We start from the raw sequence: 23,891 nt of genomic DNA, 5'->3' as shown, positions 1-23,891 counted from the left end.
TTAACACAAGTAGAAAAAGGGCAGAGAATTCAAAGGCTCAGGAAGAATGCACTGCAACTGACAGAGAAGTAAAGGCCAGCACATAAACAGTCTAACCAAACAAGCATAAGAATGCAGCAGGTCAGGGAAACCTTAGAGAACGCTATATGGTTGAGTACAAAGTTTGCAGGCAAGTTCCAAAAGACAGACCAACCGATAAAGGTCAAAGATGAAAACCCACTCAAAACAATAGAGGAACAGCTAAAGAGATCATAACATTTCAAGGAAGTTTTAAACCACCCGACTCCTGTAGTACCATAAGGCATTCAAACAGCAGAGACGGAACTACCAATCAACTCTGTTAAGCTACTAGGGTGGGCCATTAAGTAACCAGCCTATCTCATTTTCGATTGACTGTGAAGCTGGTACGATTTTCATGTCTTGTTTCAATACATGTTTTACACCTGGGTACACAATTGCACACGTATCGAGTCATTCTTTAATAAGATATTGAATGACAAACATGGCTAGTGATGCAAAGGCTTGCTTTTCATCTAAAGTTGAGTACCGTGCTATAATTCGGTATTTGTATTTAAAAGGTAAAACAGGCAAGGAAATACACGGTGAGTTAGCCGATGTTTAGGGGTCTTCTGCACCGTCTTATGCTCAGGTTAAATTCTGGGTAGGGGAATTCAAACGCGGTAGAACGTCTTTAGAAGATGAAGCCAGGTCTGGATGCCACTGACGAAGAAATGTGTAAGAAAGTTCGGGATCTGGTGTATTCTGATAGACGAATTCAGGTGGAAGAAATAGCACAGGCATTGGGCATTTCACACGGTAGCGTTTCAACAATCTTACATGATCGTTTAGGTATGCGCAAGCTAACAGCCCGTTGGGTCCCAAATCCCTTAGCGATGAGCAAATGGTAACCAGAGCATCAGTATGCAGCGCCTTGTTGAAGCGTTTTCAGTCAAAGGATGATCTTCTTTTGCATCTGGTGACTGTAGATGAGACTTGGGTTCATTATTATGAGCCAGAGAATAAAACTCAGAGTCGTCAGTGGTTAGGGCCTGAGGCCAAAGAAGTTCAAGACGCAACCATATGCTGGCAAGGTGATGCCCACAGTATTTTGGGACACAAAAGGCGTTATTATGTTGGACTTTTTACCCAAGAGAAGTACAATAACTGGAGTGTACTATATACAAACTTGCTAGACCAGCTGAGAACCACCATCCGTGAAAAACGCCGAGGTAAACTCTATAAAGGTGTTTTTCTGCAACAGGAAAACGTGAGAGTCCACACTTGCAAAGTTACAATGGATGTTGTAGAGCGAAACGGGTATGCATTAATACCTCATCCTGCCTATTCACCTGACCTAGCTCCCGGCGACTTCTTCCTATTCCCAAACTTGAAAAAAGATATCCGTGGACGTCATTTCCGGTCTGACGAAGAATTCGTGACGGCAGTTGAGGAGTAGATCAATGGAAAGGACCCTGACTTTTTCAGTTCAGGGCTGATGGCACTTGAACACCGTTGTACTAAGTGCATCACACTAGAGGGCAATTAGATCGAAAAAGAAGGGGTGGATCTCAACCGGAAATAAGTTAGGCTGGTTACTTGTTGACTCACCCTCGTATCAAAAACATAAAACACGTCTATTATGTCCCTAAGAAATGATAAATCAGCAGGGCCTGATGAGATACCGGCAAAAGCTATGAAAGGGGATATGGGGACTGCAGTTGACATGTTGCACTGTCTCTTCAGCGAGATCTGGGACGATGAACAGGTTCCAGGGGGAGTAGAAAGAGAATATCTTCATAAAACTACCAAAGAAAGGAGACCTCAGAGAAATTTGCAACAACTACCAGGTAATCATGCTCTTGTTAGTACTAGGCAAGGTCCTCAATAGCTGCAGAACTGTAGCTCTCTGAGAAAATATTGGGACAGATTAGCTGCAGAACTGTAGCTCTCTGAAAAAATATTGTAACGGAAAAGAGAGCTACAGATCCACCCATTATAAAAACCTTCGATTTACGGCGCACAAAAAGCTGCGCACGGTTGAGGCCTGATATCGTTATATTCTTGTGTTGCTGTCTCATAAATTTAATATCAAAAAATTCTTAACATATTTTCCTACTATACTTGTGTCCAAACATACCTTCAAATATTCATTAAACCGCATACGACCTGAAAACTCACCGTAAATCGAAGGTTTTTATAATGGATGGATCTGTAGCTCTCTGTTCCGTCACAATATTTTTTCAGAGAGTGCAGTTCTGCAGCGAGGGACAGATAAGAAAGCTACAGATCCACCCCTTATAAAAAAAAATTCAATTTAAGGCGCAACAAAAGCAGCGCACGGTTGAGGCCTGATATCGTTGTATTCTTGTGTTGTCGTCTCATTTATATTAAAAAAATTTAAAATCCCTAACATATTTTCCTACTATATTTGTGCCCAAACATACCTTCAAATTTTCCTACTGTGCGATTTTCAGTAAAATACATACCCCCCTCTCTCTTTTAAATCAAATATCTTTTAAATTCCATAGGTAGAGGCTATGCCAGGCATGTATATATCTAGTGGCGGTCCGAACCCACAACCCATGTATGGAGCGCCAAATTAACATAAACTCAAATAATTGAAGATATCTTCAATTATTTGAAGATATCATCAATTCAATTGTTGCTCTCTTTAATTGAATTAATGCTCGCATTAAATCAATTATTGCTCTCATCAAATGAATTAATGCGCGCTTCAATTCAATTATTGCTCTCATCAATTGAATTAATGCGCGCATCAATTGAATTAATGAGAGCAATAATTGATTTAATGCGCGCATTAATTCAATTATTGCTCTCTTCAATTCAATTGATGCGCGCATTAATTCAATTAATGAGAGCAATAATAGATTTGATGCGCGCATTAATTCAATTATTGCTCTCTTCAATTCATTTGATGAGAGCATCAATTTAGTAGAAATATTGCTCGCAAAAATTAATTTAGAGCTCGGTTTAAATAATTTGATGATCTCTTTAATTCAATTGAAGATATCTTTAAATCATTTACAATGCTTTTGTATAAGGAATTAATGCGCGCATCAATTCTTTTAAAGAGAGCAACAATTCAATTAAAGATATCATTAATTCAATTGTGGATATGTTGAATTGAAGATATCTTTAATTATATAGTTGCTCTCTCTAAAAGAATTATTGCTCTCTTCAAATGAATTAAAGATATCATTAATTCAATTGAAGAGAGCAATAATTGAATTAATGCGCGCATTAAATCCATTATTGCTCTCATCAAATGAATTAATGCGCGCATCAATTCAATTATTGCTCTCATCAATTGATTTAATGCGCACATTATATCAATTATTGCTCTCTTCAATTGAATTGTAGCGCGCATCAATTCAATTGTTGATATCAGTAATTCATTTGAAGAGATCATTAATTCAATTGAAGCGCGCATCAATTCAGTTGAAGAATTAATGCTATCATCAATTCAATTAATGCGTGCAATAATTCAGAATTGAAGATATCATTAATTATTTGAAGATATCTTTAATTCAATTGTTGCGCGCATCAAATGAATTGATGATATCTTCAAATAATTGAAGATATCTTCAATTATTTGAGTTTATGTTAATTTGGCGCTCCATACCCATGGGCTAGGTAAAAAATAAATATGGCTCTCTACTTGTACAAGCTGTATGCACTTTCATTTGTAAAATAATAAATGTTAGTCCATACTTTCAATTGTACCCAAAAATAAATTGGGTGGAACCCTAGAAAATATCCATGTGGCTGTGCTTGCTGTAACGGTAGCTCCGTCAACATGATTCCGAACAGATGGAACCTAGACCACGTGTTTCAGTTGACGATGCAGTAATATGTACAAAAGCCCATTTATCTCATTTTTGTAGCTGAATAAACGCGCAATTTTAGCGTCATAATGCAAAACTTTTGGCAAATATGCTTTTGAGGTTTTGTTGCATGCAAAGTAGAATGTCTGTGAACGCGCATTTAGATCGTTATGATAGACAGTCTTTTTATACATAATACCAATTCCACCCTTACCTAGATAACGTGAGCATTGAGTGGAGAAACTATAGTTATAGAAGAATTCATGTTTGTAATTGATTACTATCGGTATTACTTAATTAACTACAGCTTTTAATAATACATGAATCTACATTTCTATTGGCTTGATAAAACCCCATATCATTTTCACAGCAACCTTTGTAGCTTACCGTTTTATAACTTTGCTTTTGGTTTGGTTTGGACATATTTTATTGTCTAGAAAGACCTCTCCTGTGTGATAATTAATAACACAAAATATGTTCCAAATCCAAGTACGATGGAATCAAAGGTCAATAAGATGATCTGCGTGCATAAAGCTGTCAAATTATATCAAGGATATGCAGGGGATGCTTACTCCTCCACTTGGTCCCACCACCCGTGTTTGCCCAACTCTTTATTTTGTATTCCTTATAAGAGTTATGAGATTGATCACTATCGTTATCTTCACCTTTCGTATGCATATACTAAGTACAGCTGAATAAGTATATCGTTATTCTTCATTTCAATGAACAAATTATTTCATGCTACTTATTTTTACAGTCTGATTAAAACATGCCCCCCTTTTCTCTCTCCCTTTTTCTACTTTTCAACGAGTGGCCATAGAAAAAGAAAGGGAATTAAGAGACATTGGATGTCTATTTTTAATCAGTTTGCTTTTCTAAAATATTGAATTGGGCGTTATGCCATTGATTCGTGTTAATAAGCAAATTTCCCGCTTTTTAATGTAAGTTTCTCATAAAAACGCGTAATATTCGCGTAAGTTTCGCGTTAATTCGAAAGATGCGCGTTTATTCGCGAAAGTTTCGCGTCATAACACGATTTCTTTTTCAGCTACGAAAATGAGCTCAATGGGTGTTCGTAAATATATGTATAGTAAATAGTTTTTCATATACAACAGGAATAAAGTTGCCGAACTTGAATAAGGACGAAACCTCTGCTGGCACCAACTATCAAAAGATGGGGTGGGTGGACTAATCTAGAACTTGTCTCAATATGTCTACCACCATGCACCAGCAGGGCTTCGCACAGAACCACTGAGAACCTAACTGTCTTCATTGCTTATTTTAATTAAACTTGTATATAGATCTCAGCGAGCGATCGGGATATCTGTGGAGTACTATATTTACACCCACCAGTACGAACCAGTTTGGTTTGAGAACCAGGTTAGAAATTTGAGGAAATTCGGTTGAAAATTGACAGTGTTTTCCAGTGCGTGTGACTGGCCTGTGCTGCGTCGAGTGGGAACAAATTTAGTTAGATCTATATCTAATCGGTATTCTTTCAAGATTTCATGATTTTGTTTTTGTTTTCTCGAAATCTATGATTAATGAAGCCAAGCATGCGCTAGACGCTAACACGTGCACATGTAAATCTGTTCCTTCCCCTGTAAGTACTGCTCTAACATCATTTTAAAATTCTATAACTTGCATCTTGGATAAATGATGATATGGGAGGAGAAATTGCGGGGGAGGGACCCAACTATCCACTCTTTAATAAGAATTTGTGGTAAATATGAATGGGGTGCATAGAACATGTAGAATTCACAGGAGTTTAAAAATTTTATCAATAAATAAATTCACTCCATTGACCAAACCATGAGCTATACGTTAGCTATTGACCAAGCCATGAGCTGTGCGTTAGCTATTGACCAAGCTGTGAGCTAGTTCTCAAGTTATTATTTAGGGACTTGAAGTGTCTAAATGGTCTAAATGTTCGCATTTTTTTTCTTCGCATTTTATGTGCACGTAACAACTATGAATTTTGATATCACAACCAGTGAAATAACTATACTATTTGTTACATGTATCATGAGAAATACCAAATTTTAACAATATTCAGCTTGAAATCATTGACATCTTTCTGTTTTGTAATTGACCATAGCTAGGGTGAACAATTTTGGGTAGTGATTTTGACAGTGGGAGAGTGTTGTCTGGCAGTTGATGGGGATTCTTGTTAGAAGCTTTGTGACCCACCTTTTCAAGATTTCTTCCAAACTTCAGTTTAACTCAAGAGGTGCTACATTAATTTGTCTCTGTAAATTGATAGCGCTGAAGTTGTACAGGTGATGTCATTTTTGTATTACAGAAGCAGATTCAGAATGTTGCTTAACACAGTGAGACAGCAATTATCTAACAGCAAGTCCAGACACCTATCATACAGTGTGTTCCACAGCATCAGGAGACTCCTCTGGAAGGAGGGTCAAGGAATCCCAGCCATTCTTCTCACAGGGAATAAGCAGGGTATAGGTGTTTTCTGGAAATCAGAAACTCACTTCTCTAGTGCCCCTGTTAATTTACACAAATACAGTGTGAATACATCTTTCAAGAATAAAAAAGATAAAGGAAAAACTGCTAAAGCTGAAGAGGTTGTGGAATCGGGCTCTGTATCGGAGGAGGCGTGGGAGGACACCTTCGGAAATCTTTCTGATACTTACACACAGGAACCTGCGTACTCTTACACACATGATGAAGAAAGATATGGTGTCACAGAGGAGGGCAGGTGAGCTATTTAGCAACAGGCTTAATGAAAAATTCATATATGGCTGATCCAGGATTTCTGAAAGTTGGGTCCAGTAGGTAGATTTGGATTACCTAGGATAACAGCTCAGTGATTGTAACGGCTACAGTATCTTGTATTTTGACATTTTAAACACTAGATACTGTGTAAGTCAAAATCATGTTGATCCAAACTTTTAAAGGGACAGTGACTGGAAAATTTCCAAGATATTATGGATTAAAATAATATATTTTAAACCCAAGTAATGCTTCTAATTGCCATCTCGCTTTTGGTCACATGTGCATCACTGTACAAGAAAACAGTCTTTTATTGTGAATGTGCTCTCTGTAGCTATCACATGACATGGCCATCTTGAACAAACACAAGGCATGGTACCTGTTTTTATATGGAGTATTTAACTATCCCCTGTAGCTTTATTCATAGATTGTGTGATGTCCTCTGAAGGCTCCAGGGTTTTGAAAGCTTTTGCAGCAAAAAACCATATCAAAATTCATTTGACTTTTTGTTTTCTTCAACATATATCAAATTGTATTTAATGGATTGTAAAACATATATTATACTTTTGCAGATTATGTACCGGTAAATCATATGGAAATTTCAGATTGCTTGATAAATTCTTTTAAAATTTTGTATGTAGACCAAATACCTGGGACTATATGTTTACCTATTTTAGCATATTCAAAATTTGACACAATCAGAGATATGTGCTATTCACTTTAAACAATATTTTATTCAATAAATAATTGAATAGGATTTAGGCAATAGGCATAGCCTAGTATAAATACCCTCTCTACTATTTACTATTTAGTGCTGTGAATGATTTAGGGCTTCTTCTCTGTATGACAATGGATAAATAAAGAATTTCATATTCTAATGCAGCCAAAAATTAGCACTCATACCTCATCATTAAAGGCGCTGAAATATATATCAATTTTATCAAAATAAGTAGTTAGTACACATAGAGTATGGCATAAAAGTTTCGACGTATGCAATTGAATGTTTTGCAAACAACTTTAAGGATATTGGAAGAGCACATTTAGGATAGGACCAGTTACAACATTACTAGAACAATGTATGGAAAGCTTTGCTTTACTTTTTGTCTCAAATATCTTTGAGTATGTGTGAATTGTTATGATTTATATATCATGCAGTGATTTTAGTCCAGAGTTTACTTGGTAGTGTATTCCTTTACATGTGTAGAATGTAAAACTTATACGGTACCAATTTTGATGCACCAGATGCGCATTTCGACAAATAATGTCTCTTCAGTGATGCTCAACTGAAATGTTTGAAATCCGAAATAACTATGAAGTTTTAGAGCTAAATATAGCCAAAAACAGCGTGCCAAAAAAGTGGAGCCAAATACGTCCAAGGATAAGAGCTATGCATGAGGGAGATAATCCTTAATTTTGAAATGAATTTCTAAATTTTATAACAGCAATTAAATATACATCCGTATTTTCAAGCTAGTAATGAAGTACTTAGCTACTGGGCTGTAGAGACCCTCGGGGACTAACAGTCCACCAGCAGAGGCCTCGACCCAGGGGTCATAATGTAAAACTTATACGGTACCAATTTTGATGCATGAATTGTTGGCAGTTTTCTTGGAGTATCTGGTGTTTTTTTCTGTTTAGTGATGATGACAGTGAAGGAGATGACAGGCCTTTAAGGGTGATATATCGTAAACTTTCCCCAAACTGGTACAAGAAACAAATGCAGAAATATGCCAAAGAAGGCAAGGTTAGTCGAAACATTGGAGAGACTCCTGTGGGGAGAATTGATCACAGTTAGTTGTTTGTGGTTTTTTAAACATGTGGAGTTCATGAATTAATAAAAATCAGAATGTATATAAAATAACCATGTAAAGAACTATATCATATTGTATAATTTGGATCATTTGGATCCCTAAAGCAACCTAAACATTTTTTAAACAAAGTTTACATTATTTTGATGGAGAGTGTATGGACATTTTTCTGATACATGTATAATTATATTTTTCTGATACATGTATAATTATATTTTTCTGATACATGAATAATTATATTCTTTTTAGATAACATAGCCATTAGGATTAAACATTCTTTTTTGAAGAATTTATCGATGTGTAAACTCGGGACATTTTACTCATAAACTGATTAAAAAGTGCGTTTGTGAGTAAAATGTCTCGAGTTTTCATATCGATAAATTCTTCAAAAAAATGTTTGATTTTTATAATTCCAAATTGTTCCCTGTATCATCAATTTAAAAAAAATAGTTTCCCCGTACTACATGTATGTTATTTGTTTTCAGGCGCGTATGTATGCATAGCGTTTTTGGATTTATTGATGTGTAAATTCTTATGTAGGTTTATTTTTGTCCAATCAAAACAATTGTAATAAAAAAAACATTGGAATAATATGCTGTTAATCCTAAAATATAACATCATTAATGTTTGACTTTTCTGCAAGTTTTCGACATTTTCATGAAAGAGGGCAATTTTTCGTGTTTTTGAGGCGCCAAATTAGGCCCTTATCATATGACACAAAACCAACTTTAAAAATATAATTATAGTGTTTAAAGTTTCCTTACTGCTGATTTGAAGGGCTCCAAATGTTAAATGATTTCTTATTTGTTAAATTGACAGATTGACAAGGCCATAGATGTCCTGAAGGTCATTATGTTGAAGAATGACAGAATTCGACCATTGCCCACTCACTACCACACTCTAATCTGTCTCATCAGTAAAACCGGGGACACAAAGAAGGCCTTCCACTTCTATAAAAGGGTAACATCTAATCTCTTGCTGTTGTCTGTGTATTTATGTAAGGATAGAACAAGATGTGTGTGTGTGAAACACAATGCTCCTGAGCATGTCTATGTTCAATTATGTGTTAAATCTGATGATGAATGACCTTGATCTTTGGCAGTCAAAAAGCAATGACCTTGATCTTTGGCAGTCAAATAGCAATGACCTTGATCTTTCAGTTTACTTTGAGTATGAAGACGTTTTCTAAATATAAAGTTCCTATGTTATGACCTAGGCTAAAGTTGCAGAAACACAAAATAATCAATCTTCAATTTAGGGGGGGGGGGGGGGGGGGGGGGGGGGGGGGAAGGGGGCTAAAATGTTTCAGCACTTTCATGTGTACTGTTCTCAATTATAAAATAGATTTTTGGGAATTAAAGTTTGGTGGAAAAACTTGATATGCCTGACCTACCGCTGGGGAAATTTGTCTTGCCATTGAGAAGTTGGGATAAATAGGATATATGTACATGTAGATAGGAAATATAACTCTAGATTAAACTATACGTTAGATAAGAACTAAAATGTAAGTAAAATCATTTAATATGATAAAACATGGAGTTTCTCTCTTGGTATTGTCACTAAAATGAAAAAAAAACCGGATACAGTTCAATATACAAGATTGCAATATTATAGGGGATATTGGCACAAGTTGGCTGTCAAAATGCACGAGCTTGCGAGTGCATTTTGACAGCCAACGAGTGCCAATATTCACCAATATAAGTTCAATAACACTTTATTATATAGCTTAAGTATTTAGTTGTTAAATTATATCCCTTTTCACTCAAAATACTCCAAAATAGACAATAATTCATCAATATTGGCATCTAAGGTGAAGGTGTGCAATATCAGCATGCATTTCTTACATGTAACTGTTCAATATTAATTAAACCCTTCATTAATGCATGAAGCAAACTGATTTTGTGAATGGGTACATCATAATTTATGTACAGTAAAACATTTTGTTTAAATAAATGAATATGATATCAAATACTGGCTCTGTCAAATTCGGAGGACCGTCGTATGCAATTTTGGCTTGTTTACGTCGTTACGGTAACGTCAATATTGAACACTCATACTCGGAATGTTTCGGGCGCACACAATTTACACAATGCAAAGTTAGCGTTCAATAAATTCTCAGGATATTGAACGCTAACATTCTCTAGGTTTTACGCAGATTTTATAATAGACTATTCATTAGCTATATAATAAACATGATTCTTGATCTGTTCTTAATGTGTAATTGACAGTTAATTAAGGTCTTCCGTAACAATGGAAGACCTTCTACTGATTGTGCTGGTTAAGATTATTCTTATTAAGGTCTTCCGTAGCAACGGAAGACCTTCTACTTATTGTGCTGGTTAAGATTATTCTTATTATTCTTTTTTTTTTTTTTTTTCCTAGACGCTAACTTTGAAGCTTCATATCTCGCTCATTCCTCAACCGATTTTGCTCAAATTTTCAGCTTTAATACATTTTACTAAAGACTTTCAAAATACTTTTAAACATTTTGGATATTCTCTTCCGCTTGCGAGTTATTTCCCTTTTAGTGAAATTTTAGGGGCTTTGGTTTCCAGATAAAGGCTCCGAGACTATAATAATTGGAGCAGAGAAAACACTGAATTGGTAAAGTAGAAGCATTGTAGTTGTGCACATCATATTTTGTTTTTTGATTTTGCCATTTAAAATGGTGATAGAGAGGGGTCAAAAATCAGGACGCCTGAAAGAGCGAAAATTTGCACATAATTTCCTTTGTATCTTTTAAACTAAAAATATTTTGTTAAGACATGTAGAATAAAAGTTGTGTAGAATTTCAAGAGCTTTTATTTGACACCAGTAAAAAGGGGCTGGCCCCTTAAATTAGGGATCTACGGCCCCTAAAAGTTTTCGCTTTATAGCTCAAAAACGGCAAAGAATTCGATATGGCTTCCGATGGAAAAGTTGTTCTTTAACATCTTATTTATCTCATGAAATTGTTATTTTGTTCGAATCTTGTGTTATATTAGAGTAAAAAGCTATACCCGTAAACAAGTAGCCATTTTCATTTGGCAAGTGAGCGAGAACTCTTCATGCGTATAACTGAAATAAACTTGCTAAAAATAACATACCTGACTACAATAGATACTAATATTCATTTTAAATAAGGTTTTTAACATGCTCTGTGGTTCAAATACAAATTATTTAGTGATACATTTCTCTTTTTCTTTCGTTTTAACATAAACAAACCTTCAACAACAACAAAAGGAGAGAGATAAATTATCTTTTATTTGTTTCATATTAGAATTAAAATAAGTAATATACATAAAAATAAAACGTTCAAACGTATAATAAATCATGGTCAATAACTGCAAGCTGTTTACATTCTTCACGGTCAGCGTTGTTTATACAGTTATGTAACCCAACTCTCGCCTCGCTCGCAGGTGGCCAGAGTGACAAGCTTGCATAATCAAAACAAAAACATCGAAGCTAACTCGGCTTTCGTCCATCGCATAAATAAACACATCAATTACTGGAAAATTATGTTTGAAATCATTTTGAATCCTTTTACATTATATCATACTTAATTAACAATTATATTATGTTTTATTTCAATTATAAAGTAATTGTAAAGATGCTACCGCAAACATTTCGAGTTAGTGATCAATGGACCTCATAATATTTGTGTCAAGTTATACATACATTTAAAAAAACCTACACAATTTTCCTGATTATTTATCGGGTTGTCATTTTCCTCACAATAAGTTTACGGTAAGGGTATGTGACGTTTCTAATTGTCAGAAAAAATCGTACTAAATAAAATGAAGTAGTTTTAAGTTTTATTAACTTATAATTGTCTGCATACAGAAGGATTTATTTGTCGGTTCATTTCATTTCATCTAAATACAATCATGCGTGCAAGTAGATGCGGTTTTTATAAGTGAAATGAAAAAGGCAAGAGCGCCCCAAATATATATATACATCTCAAGCGTCTTATTGTGTTTAATTTTGGAGATTCATCACATGTGGACAAGCAATCTGTGATTTAACTCTACTTTAGCCAGTTGATACACAAGCTTTCTGCATTCTCTACAAAGTGAAAAAAATGGATCCTTTTTGTAAGCATAACAAATAATTTATAAACTTTATTTTTTAAATCACGGGTTCTTATCATGATTATACCAACTCTAAACATGTATAGAAAATCATCAGAAATCCACATCGAATCAGTCTCATTTCATTCAGTCATTAACTGCAAGCATTTTACATACACACCGGGGTTTGTTCTTGTTTACAATTACGTAACCCATGGCTCGATTGCCCGAGTTCGGAGCCATCGCATGTGTACCAGCGATCAGCGGCAATACATGTACACACAAAAACATTACCGTTTTAATGTAATTTGCAAACACAACGATTTACAGAAAATTATGTTTTTAATAAAATCGGATTTTTCAAATGATTGGTGGAAGGACAGGAAGTTCCAGTTCCCACCCTCCAATATTTTTGCCAACATATGCTTGACAGTATACAATACAGATCGTTAATTTACGGTCATGCCCTTTCCAGGCACGTAAAACCCGGGGGAGGGGGGGGGGGGGCAGGAAACCTAACGTTTTACTGTTAATTTACTATGAAAATATGGTCAAGTTCAAGGTTTTTATGTCACACAGCTCCGACGGAAGACCTCTCGTTGCAACGAGCTTTGCTCTAGTTATTCTTCTACTTATTGTGCTGGTTAAGATTATTCTTATTATTCTTTTTTTTTCTTTTTCCTAGACGCTAACTTTGAAGCTTCATATCTCGCTCATTATACCAAGTTGTGGGGGGGGGGGGGGTGGGGGGGTGGGGGGGGGGGGGGGGGGTATACTGGAATCGGGTTGTCCATCCGTCTGTAAATGCAATGGTTTCCAGGCTCTAAAGCATTATCCTTTCCACCTACCGTCACCATATCATATATATGGACTACCCATGGGATGAAGATGTTCCCTATCGATTTTGGGGTCAAAAGGTCAAAGGTCAAGCGCACTGGACATCGAAGTAGCAATATGGTTTCCGGGCTCTAAAGCGTTATCCTTTCCATCTACAGTCACCATATCATACATATGGACTACCCATGGGATGAAGATGTTCCCTATCGATTTTGAGGTCAAAGGTCAAGCACACTGGACATCGAAGTAGCAATATGGTTTCCGGGCTCTAAAGCATTATCCTTTCCACCTACAGTCACCATATCATACATATGGACTACCCATGGGATGAAGATGTTCCCTATCGATTTTGGGGTCAAAGGTCACGTGCACTGGACATCAAAGTAGCAATATGGTTTCCATTTAAATTCTTTAACGGCTTTTTTCATTGCATGGAGATGCTGTGTTCCTAGATACCTTTTGGATCATAATACTGAAGTTTTACCTATTACCAACACCCTTTGGGAGATTGGGGTAAGCGGGGGGTATTCTTAGTGAGCATTGCTCACAGTATCTCTTGTTTCTGCATGGATTTTGCTCAAATTTTCAGGGTTTATAAACTTTACAGAACGATTTTAAAATAATGTACTACATTTCAGAAATTCCCTTCTGTTCACGAGTTATTCCCCTTTGAATGAAATTTTAGGGGCTTTGGTTTCCAGACAAAGGCACCGAGACTGTATAAGCTTGAGCAGAAAATGCATTGAAAATGAAAAGTAGGAGCATTGTAGTTGTGCACATCGTTTTTTGTTTTTTGATTACAGCGTTTGAAATGGTGGTTTACAGGGTTAAAAAATTAGGACGCCTAAAGGAGCAAAAAATTACACATATTTTCCTTTGTATCTTTTAAACTAAAAATATTTTGTTAAGACGTGTAGAACAAAAGTTGTGCAAAATGTTAAGAGCTTTCTTTGAATATCCCTAAAAAGGGGCTGGCCCCTTAAATTAGGGATCTGGGGATCTTCAAAGTTTTCGCTTTATAACTCAAAAACGATAAATATTTCAATATGGCTTTTGCTGGAGAAGTTGTTCTTTAACATCTTATTGGTCTCATAAACATAATATTTTGCTCGAATATTGTGTTATATATGAGTAAAATGCTTGACCCGCAAACAGGTAACTGTATCATTAGGTTGGTGAAGGGGGGAAAATATGTGTATAACTTACTTCGGCACGTGCCCCTGGCGTGAAATTCATACGCGACTTCTGTGCGCACTGTGTACATAATATACCTACATGTATTTACACAGATAGATATTAAAGTTTAATAAAATATTCAAGATTTGAGAGCAATTTATTTGATTTGTATGTATAAATAATTCAAACTCGATGAATTATTCTCTTCAGTCTGAATATTATGCTATTATAATTTTGTTATATGATAAAATATTGGTAACAGCTATATACCTTTATTGTATGTCCTGAGCCATAAATTTCATAAATTTAAATAGTATTTTTTTTGTTCATTATTGGGACTAAAAAGTTAAATGCTGAAAGAATTTAATCCCACATACACGCGCGCCTCAAAAGACTGATTCGTGGAATGAGATCATACACGCATGTACTTGAGTAGTATAAATTTATTAAACACCTAACGATAAAAATTTATAATTCACCTTTATAGCTTCATTTCAATGATATACATTTGTATATTAAATTCTCAAACTATTTCATAATTACATACGAGAAGTCAGAATCGCCAGCGTAGCCAAACTACTTATATCGTTACAGTACTTATCTTCCTGTCACAGTACAGTTGATTATTTTCTTTCTAAAAACTTAACTTGTATTCGTCTTTTGTAAAATCACTGGATAATTATTTCAAATAATTTTTCCCGTGGTGATGTTACGTATAACATATCAAGAGGGAAAGAAGGCGAAAGTGAGATCCCACACACACATACTCATGTACGGTTCCTGTATTGGCTGCATTAGGACCTGACCCAAGGACATATGGTCAAGTTTAAGGTTTTTATGTCACACAGCTCCGACGGAAGACCTCTCGTTGCTTTGCAATGAGCTTGGCTCTAGTTCTTAATATTCTCCAATTATTTCCTTAAAAGTTATTGTGGATCCAAGAGGGTTGGAGGATGTAAAATAGCTTGTGAACACTTCTCCTGCTATATATATTCCTAGACTTGAATGTTTGTACAATACTTCAATACCATTTGCAGATGTGCATATTGTGAGGACAGGAGGATCCAATTGTTGTTAAAGTGAATCTAAGAGGGGTGGAGGATGTAAATCCCGTGGGGATCCGGGTTAGAATAGGTCCTCAGTACCCCTTGCTTGTCATAAATGGTGACTAAATTGAGCGTCCTTTGGATGAGGTTGCAAAAACTGAAGTCCCATGTCACAACAAGTGTGGCACGATAAAGATTCTTCCCTGCTCAAAGGCCGTAAGCGCCGAGCATAGACCTAAATTTTGCAGCCCTTCTGCTTCACCGGCAATTGTGATGTCTCCATATGAGTGAAAAATTCTCGAGCGGGACATTAAACAATATACAATCAATCAATCAATCACCAGCACAACAGACAAACTTTGAATCCAATTATTTGTAAGTCTCAGGCTGACAGACATCGAACACTGCTGAGCCACAGCATTTCATAAACATTTTGTTTGAAGATGAAACTGATTTATGTATTATCGCCCATGTTATCTTACACTTGTATCTTGATTTTAGATGAGAGATTTTGGATATGAACCAGCGCCAAAAGTTTTCACTGCTCTATTTGATGGGTGCTCAAAATCTATCTATGGGAAAGAGGATGGTCTCCGCAGAGCCAAAAAACTTATCCACACTTTAAAAGCGAAGAACATAACTCCAAACCAGACAACATTCAATGCCATGATTAAAGCCTTTGGAATGCTGGGAGAGACAGAGATAGCTCTACATTTGGCTGATCAGAACCTTAGGCTTTATCCCCCTGATGATAAAACATTTGCCAACATTCTGATGGCTGCAGCTGGAGAGGAGGACAATGGATTTGCTCTGGCAGTTGGGGTAATTGTATAATGGGTATGGACTCAAACTTTATTTCAGTCATAGAATTTGTAATGTAAGTGTAATAGATTCTTTGTCTTTTTATTTGTTTTAGGTATGGAGAATAGCACGATTACGCAAGATAGAACCAACAATATTTCATTACCAACTTCTGCTTAGAGCCCTTCGTTGCTGTGGAGTAGGAGACACAGATGCATTCTACCAACTGTTGCTTCAGACATCACCTTTTGCAATGCAGGAAAATTTACAGAAAATATTAACTGAATTTCAGAACAAGACGAAAGAGTTGACCTCAGACTTTAATGATTCACAGTTAAATCGCCTTTTGGAGGGAACATCCAGTGATGATGTCATCACTGAAGTTGACACTTGCTGGGATGTTGATCCGGATTCAACCACCACAGCTGGAACATTAGAAATACTGAATTCAAAGTCAGAATCAAGTTTATCTTCAGTTTACTCACCCTCAGCCAGTGTAGCAGACAATGAAAACGGAAATTTTCCAGATGTGTTAAAGCCTGGAGAAATTTTATTAGGGGTTTTGAACATGCATAGAATTACAAATAAATATGACAGACTGCAATTGCTTGGAGGAGTTAGGGGGTTTCTTACTCGCATGGAGAGGGATGGAATTACGCCTACCCTGGCTGTGTTTGGACAGTTATTTCATATTATCGATACGTTTGATGAGGAGGAATACTTATTTTCTGTGATGGACAAACTTCACATATCTCCAGATATAGACATAATATCTCATGCAATGTTAAAGAGATTAAGAAGACTGGAAACAGTAGAAGCTAAGGTAAATTGTGCAATCTTAAAAATGCAAGACAAATGCCATGGATTATGTAGAATGGAATTGTAAAACAGATAATGTTAATGATCTCTGTACCTTAGAAGGTCTCTAAGGTTCTGTAAAACCTTGGTAAACAGATCTCTGGGTTTTAATGCCTCATTATGTAAAATCAATGGGACACACGGTGTTGATCATGTCTGTTCTCTGTCCTGCCATCCGTTTAACTAACTCTGAATGAAATTAAACATACACAGATACATATCACAATCTAATTAAAATCAGATCCTAGAATACGCTCACAATCGCTACAATAGGATCTGACATAACCCCATAGGGGGTCATGTCCGTATGACCTTTCGCTTGGAATATTCACGAGAACTATCAGCAAGTCAGATTGTGCCATACAGACAATGATGGCTATTTAGGCAGTTCCTGGCAATTCGTAAACAAATTGCTGTAATCTCTCTCCCACGAAGTTTATTCCACACTGTAAAATTGTATATTCTCGCATAGTGAATTTTAAACTTTCGCAATAATGCTTAATCTATTCAGTTCATACAAACAACAAAACGTACGATATGAAATACACCCAAATTAAATTAATTGTGAATTTCGATTTATGTATGAATAGGGATGGGTACGGTTTGAATAGTTTTCAAGATGGTTTACTTAAATAACGCAAGGAATATAACGCCAGTCGACGTAAACGGTGCATTGTGACGTCGCATCTAGCTGCAATATGTTTTCTTTCAAACCAAACAATCGCAGCCATTTCCCTTGAATTGTGAACACCGACAATTTTAAAGCCGATGCGCTGATTGGCTGACATAAAGTTCATCTGAACATGAACCCTAATCGGGTTATGTCAGATCTACTTACGCAGAGTATACGGCGCGGATCTAAGAAGTCTGATTTTAATTAGATTGATATATATCAGTGAGAGCATGAAAATTTCTGTATGACAATGAGCGCAAACATCTATTGTTTTAGCTGTTATCTGAACAACCGATACTGAATAAGATGCAGTCTAACCTATCAAAGGTTTTTTATAAGTTCTTTTTTAATCTCATTTCTCTGACTTTGAGGCTCATAGGCCATCACACTCACAAGCATCACTTTGGTTTAGGTGATACCGAGTGAGTTCATGCTGTCTCACAATTATCATTGTAGAGTTTGGTGGATTTAATGCAAGAAAAGGGCCTTTTACCAAACATCTTTGTTTTGAAGTACCTGGCCTACATTGAGTGCAGAGATGGCAACACCTTAAGAGAATTTATAGAAGAGTTACAGGTAAAATGCATGTAGATAGAAATTAAGCTTTACAAATCCGCAAGTCTTTCATTTCAGCTCACATGAATTGAAAACTCAAGTGATGGGTGTTTGTTGTCTTTTAGCCATCTGCATGTTTGTTGATAACTTTTCACATTTTGTTTACTTCTTACTGAAAACCACAGACAAACCAACCAACAGATGCAAAACAAAATGCCCCTCTTCTTCTAGGTGAAATTAAAGTCATTTTGGGGAATTAAATCCTAAACATATATAACCAAATTTTTATTTGCCTTCAGGCTTCAGCTACAATGCATGGAGCATATTGGTTGGTTGATGAATTTTAGTTATAGTATAAAAAAGATCAGCGTGTGTAGATTTGCATATCATCAGGAAATTGAATTCTATCATGTCTTTGCAACTAAATTTTACAAAATGAAACATAGCTTCATGTGTTTACCATGTCATCACATCTCTTTGATGGAGTATATGTCAGGATAAAGATATGGCAAATGGAGATTTGTGTATTCCAAGAAAATTTTTATCAGAGATATTTTTGTGAAATTATAGCCAGTTTTGATTACAGCTGATTTTGTTGTTTTCATGCAATCCAAGGATTGGGTCCAACACTAGAGTGTAAATTAAAGTACTCTTTGTAAACATTTTGAAATCATAAGTTGCATTTAGGATTAAATGCTATATGTGCATATCATTACATACTATAGTAAACTTTTATCATTAATAAATTTTCATTTCTAAGGTATATAATTCTACTGAAAAAATGTATGTAAACAGTGATGCTGGTTACAACTTCTGAAAATGGTGATAAAATCATTTTCTTGAGAACATTACTACAATTTAGCTTTTCAGGGTAGAATAATTTTTGTTCAAATAAGGCTCCCAATGCCTTAATGAGGCCATGCCTAAGCAAAACATTGATCCCCTCCCCCCTTTTTAAATATATATATATGTTCAAACAAAACTGTGCCCCCCCCCCCCCCCCCCCCTTTTTAAATATATATATATATTCAAACAAAACTTTGGTCAGGAGAAATATTTAGAATTACTCAAAAACTTTGAGCAGAGGAGAAGTTTTACACGCTTTCGCATATCGGCACACAGATTAAATATTGAGAGAGGCAGATACCAAGGCATTCCTAGACAAGATAGACACTGTACTAGATGTAATACCAATACACTTGATGATGAAAAACATTTTTTACTGTCATGTTCTCATAATGAGGAAGAAAGAAATGTTTTATATGAATTGGTGAATAACTGCTGTAAGAACTTTTGTAACATGAATAATGATCAAAAGTTGATCTGGCTCATGACAAATGAAAATGCACAAATACTCAAACAAATCAGTAAAATGATTTTAAAAACAGGGATATAGAATACTAAGGGTTGTATAACTATACTTGTATGTATAATTTACTCCTTGTCACTTTCAAATAAACACATCTATAAATAAGCTAGCTGTCTCGAATACTTGGGGTACAAGACTGCCAGTCTGATTGACTTGGCAAAGGCACCTTCCCTTGGTACCCTCTGTATTCGTGACAACATTTTATAATATTGTTTCATTTTCCTACCCATGTAACATCCTTGTTGTACATCGCATTTTCAATCAGTACTATAAGCCAACTCAAGACCAACATCAATGTAGAAACCCTTAACATGTATATGGTACACATGTGTAAATTGTATCATGTAGTTATAATGCTTAATTGTTAATTTGTATATGCCCCCTGAGGGCCCTTGATTGGTGAATAAATAAATATTATATATATATATATATTAAAAAACATGGTGCCATGGTAAAATAGCCGTTAGTCAAGTTACATTTTAAAAAATCTAACACTAATATATAAGACTAATGTGTTTTTGAATGCCATCACATCTGTTTCAAAAATTGATGTTTTCTATCCGATTTCCATCGACATATGTAATTTTTGAAATAGCTTAGATGAAGTTCAGAAACATAGCAGTTGTGTTAATTAGTGTTATAAATGTCTCAAAATTAAAACAAAATTGCAGTTTGACAGATGGGTAATTTATTTTCTAATATTAGAAAAGGAGGGGGGGGGGGGGGGGGTTGTTACATGTAAAACTTATACTGTACCAATTTATACTTACAAAGTTCATGCCATATGAACCTGCACTAATTGTATGATAAAATATCTTCATAGTCTGACAGAATAACTTTAAAAGCATATGAATCCCCATTATTTGCAAGATTTCGTTATGTTGGATGTGCATAGGTAAAACCTTTACAGTTCTTCTTGCAGTTGATGCTTTATATCGGTCAAATTTAGCAAATTCAGTACCTATGCTCCCTCACATAGTTTAATAAGTTGGTCTTTTTTCTTGTTAAAATAATTAATTTTTTTTAACTTTAGAATTTTGATCAGTGTTGTGTTTTGCAGTTGATTATAATTCGTATTCAATGCCATATTTGTTTACGTTGCCCCGGTAGCACGACTTTACGCGCCTTTAATTTGAAGAGTTCCACTAATGGAAATCAAAAGTATTGGGGAAATAATCTATATTTGTTTGCTTATAAAAATAGACTTGATTTTTTGGTCAATAATGATGGTGGATGTATCTGGATTTTTCATGTGTAATTCAAAAACATCAGGCCAATGTTTTCTATAAGAAAATTTCCTTAGGATTCTGTATGATTTTGTATGAATGATAATTAATATTTTCAGGAAATCATTAGTATATTGGTTGGAGTTGATAAAACAACTGTGCTTTTCTCAAAATTTCTTTTCGGTTTGTTTTAAGAATAAGGACCTTAAGTGTTTGCTCTTACTAATTTTGAATTTCTAAATGATGGTAGAAATTTAAAAGTACTCAATGATGGTAGAAATTAAGTGCATGCACAGTGCAGTGGACAATCTGGAGAAGATTACGGGGGTTGTACCACCTCCCCCCCCCCCCCATTCAGCACACATGCTTTTGATTGGAAATTGTAGCTAATAAACAGCTACATGGTGTCATAGTGTGTGTGTGTGGGGGGGGGGGGGGGGGGGGGTTGCAATTTCCTGTGAGGAATTAATAATCAAATGAGTAAATTTGATCAAACTCATATTTATTTTTAGTCTTTAGTTTTGTTAAAATACATATATTGTAAATAGTACCTTAAGATGAAGCTGATTGCTATCGTCTTTAGTGCATGCAGTTTGAAATGAGAAACAAATGGGCTGGGGATGAAAAAAGATTTGTTGTAAACATAATTCATTATATCCAATAAGTTCATTATATGCTTTAAAACTACAGGGAATGATAAAATGACGTGAATTCATTATAAGCGTGTTGTACTGTAACCGTGTCATACTGTATTGAGTCTGCTTGAAAGGTAGAGATGACCAATGGACAGCTATAGTTGTTATTTTAAGACATCTCATATTTTTGATGCAGCGCAATGATCTTCCATTGGACGTGTACATGTTGAATGGTTTGATGAAGGCGAGTCAGCTGTCTCTGGGAGACAAGAAATTTCTCCTGCAGCTGATGGACGATCAGGACATCCACCCAACCCAGTATTTCCTGAAGACAATGCATGGTATTATTAGCCACGCCAGAGAGAGGATAAGACGAGTGGTTAGTAGGCAATTCTTTAGTTAACAAGACATGCAATGTACTTTATGTGGTGTATATTCCTTATAATACGAAAGGACTTATTTCTTCAAGATTGCCTCTCTTAGTGAAATTGCTATACAATGTGAAATCACAGCACTGAGGGTAATAATCAAAACTAAACTGGGAGTGCCAATAGCCAGTTCTGGCCTTAAATTTGAAACATTCCTCAATTTATTCAAATTCATGGATGCTATAAGTAATCCAAAACTATTTTAAAGTATTAGCAACTTTGATTAAATAAAACATATCTCAATTTGATCATGGTTCATATATTATGCCAACATTTTTCAAAGGGTTTATGTATTGTACTCTACTTCTGATCAGTATTAGGTCACCTGACTTATTCAGGTAACCTGTTGTGATGCGTTTCCATATTTTCAACTTACATGACCAAAATTAGTGTTTAGTAAATTTAAAAAAGGGGGAGTAAATCTGATGATAAAAGTTCCTGCCCTCCTATGGGTGGGGCCAAAACCTGTAAAGATAGTGCCATCTTTAGAAATATTCTATACTTGTGACCATTCAGTGCATTAACAGAGCCGCCCCCGTGGGAATCGGAGTTAGAATAGGTCCTCGGTACCCCTTGCTTGTCGTACGAGCTGACTAAATGGGGCGGTCCTTCGGATGAGACCGTAAAAACCAAGGCCCCATGTCACAGCAGGTGTGGCACGGTAAAGATCCCTCCCTGCTTAAAGGCCGCAAGCGCCAAACATAGGCCTAAATTTTGCAGCCCTTCACCGGCATTGGTGACGTCTCCATATGAGTGAAATATTCTCAAGCGGGACGTTAAACAATATTCAATCATTAACAGAGCCAGTGCACAGTTATAATGAGCTTGCAGACCAAAATTGTAAATTCATCACACAAGCTGGGTCCAAACACTAGGGTGAGGTTATATGACTCGTATGCTGAAAATAAAGAGAGTGTAGCAGACAAAGCTTGGGTGGTATCACTATGTCTTTTATTTGGGGGTCTTTTATCTTTCCATACCACTTCACGTCTGGACTAGGTGTGAATTTCATACTTGGAACTAAGGTTGCTTATGATTAAACAAAGCAGCATGAACCTGAACCATTAAGGTCATATGGAGTCAAGGTCACTTGAAATTTGTTTATAGACCTTAGTCAGGTCAGAACAGTGCAATGGAGAGACAATAGATGCTTGTATTATAATATTATGTCATAAAGATTGTTTATGACCAGACAGCATGTCATTACACTGGTCAAGGATAAAAAAACCATTTTCACTTTGTAATGGAGAAACATAAAAAAGTTAATACTTGGTATAAAAGTTGCTTGTGGCCCTGATCATTTGGCCCAAGATGAAGGTCACTCGTATAAAATGTTTGTCAAGGCTGTATAGTTATGTAGTGTTTTCTTCTGATCACAAAAATAACAACATCCAGTTTTCGGAGTTTATAAAATGTGTACTTGTTGCACTATCAGCATGCAACACTTTTTCTGCCGAGTTCTGTTTTGTGATTTTCAGGTGACTCATTAAATAGGGTATTGGATTTATTTTTACAGGAGATGGTGAAAGGGAACTGTACTGAGGCAGTGAAGGAATTCAATGACTTCAAAACTTACTTTGAGCAATGGCTGATGAGAGTACCAATGCAGAAATAGTAAAATGATGAACATTTCCACCAATGTACATTGTTTGGAGCAATGTTTTTTCAATAATGTCAAAATAAAATATATTAATCAGTTGTTGTGTCAGTGTACAAGAAAAAATCATGATGAAAGGAGAACATGAAAGATAAGCTGGTGATGATCATCAGTCAGCACGTTTCTAGTTATATCTCCCAGATCAAACAGGAAGCTCCCGAAACTGAGCATCTCCCAGATCAAACAGGAAGCTCCCGG

At 35.8% G+C, this 23,891-nt stretch overlaps 1 protein-coding gene across 2 annotated transcripts; it reads left to right on the top strand.

The window, feature by feature from the left end:
• The first annotated feature begins 5,196 nt into the window (after nucleotides 1-5,196).
• On the top strand, nucleotides 5,197-23,734 carry LOC125669282 (pentatricopeptide repeat-containing protein 1, mitochondrial-like). Of its 2 annotated transcripts, none has more exons than XM_048903745.2 (9): nucleotides 5,197-5,335; nucleotides 6,148-6,561; nucleotides 8,214-8,319; nucleotides 9,203-9,343; nucleotides 15,993-16,313; nucleotides 16,408-17,115; nucleotides 18,280-18,399; nucleotides 21,805-21,987; nucleotides 23,553-23,734. In XM_048903745.2, the coding sequence occupies exons 2-9, from the start codon at nucleotides 6,161-6,163 to the stop codon at nucleotides 23,649-23,651; spliced, it is 2,079 nt and encodes a 692-aa protein (XP_048759702.1). In that variant the 5' UTR covers nucleotides 5,197-5,335; nucleotides 6,148-6,160; the 3' UTR covers nucleotides 23,652-23,734. The 2 variants fall into 2 exon arrangements, with proteins under 2 accessions (XP_048759702.1, XP_048759701.1); XM_048903744.2 differs by having other exon boundaries at nucleotides 5,197-5,448.
• Nucleotides 23,735-23,891: the final 157 nt, after the last annotated feature.

Source organism: Ostrea edulis, chromosome 4 (genome assembly GCF_947568905.1).
Source record: "Ostrea edulis chromosome 4, xbOstEdul1.1, whole genome shotgun sequence".
In the NCBI taxonomy this organism is placed as follows: domain Eukaryota; kingdom Metazoa; phylum Mollusca; class Bivalvia; order Ostreida; family Ostreidae; genus Ostrea; species Ostrea edulis.
Note: the sequence above shows the minus strand (reverse complement) of the source record. Positions and strands in the feature narration are given on the sequence as shown.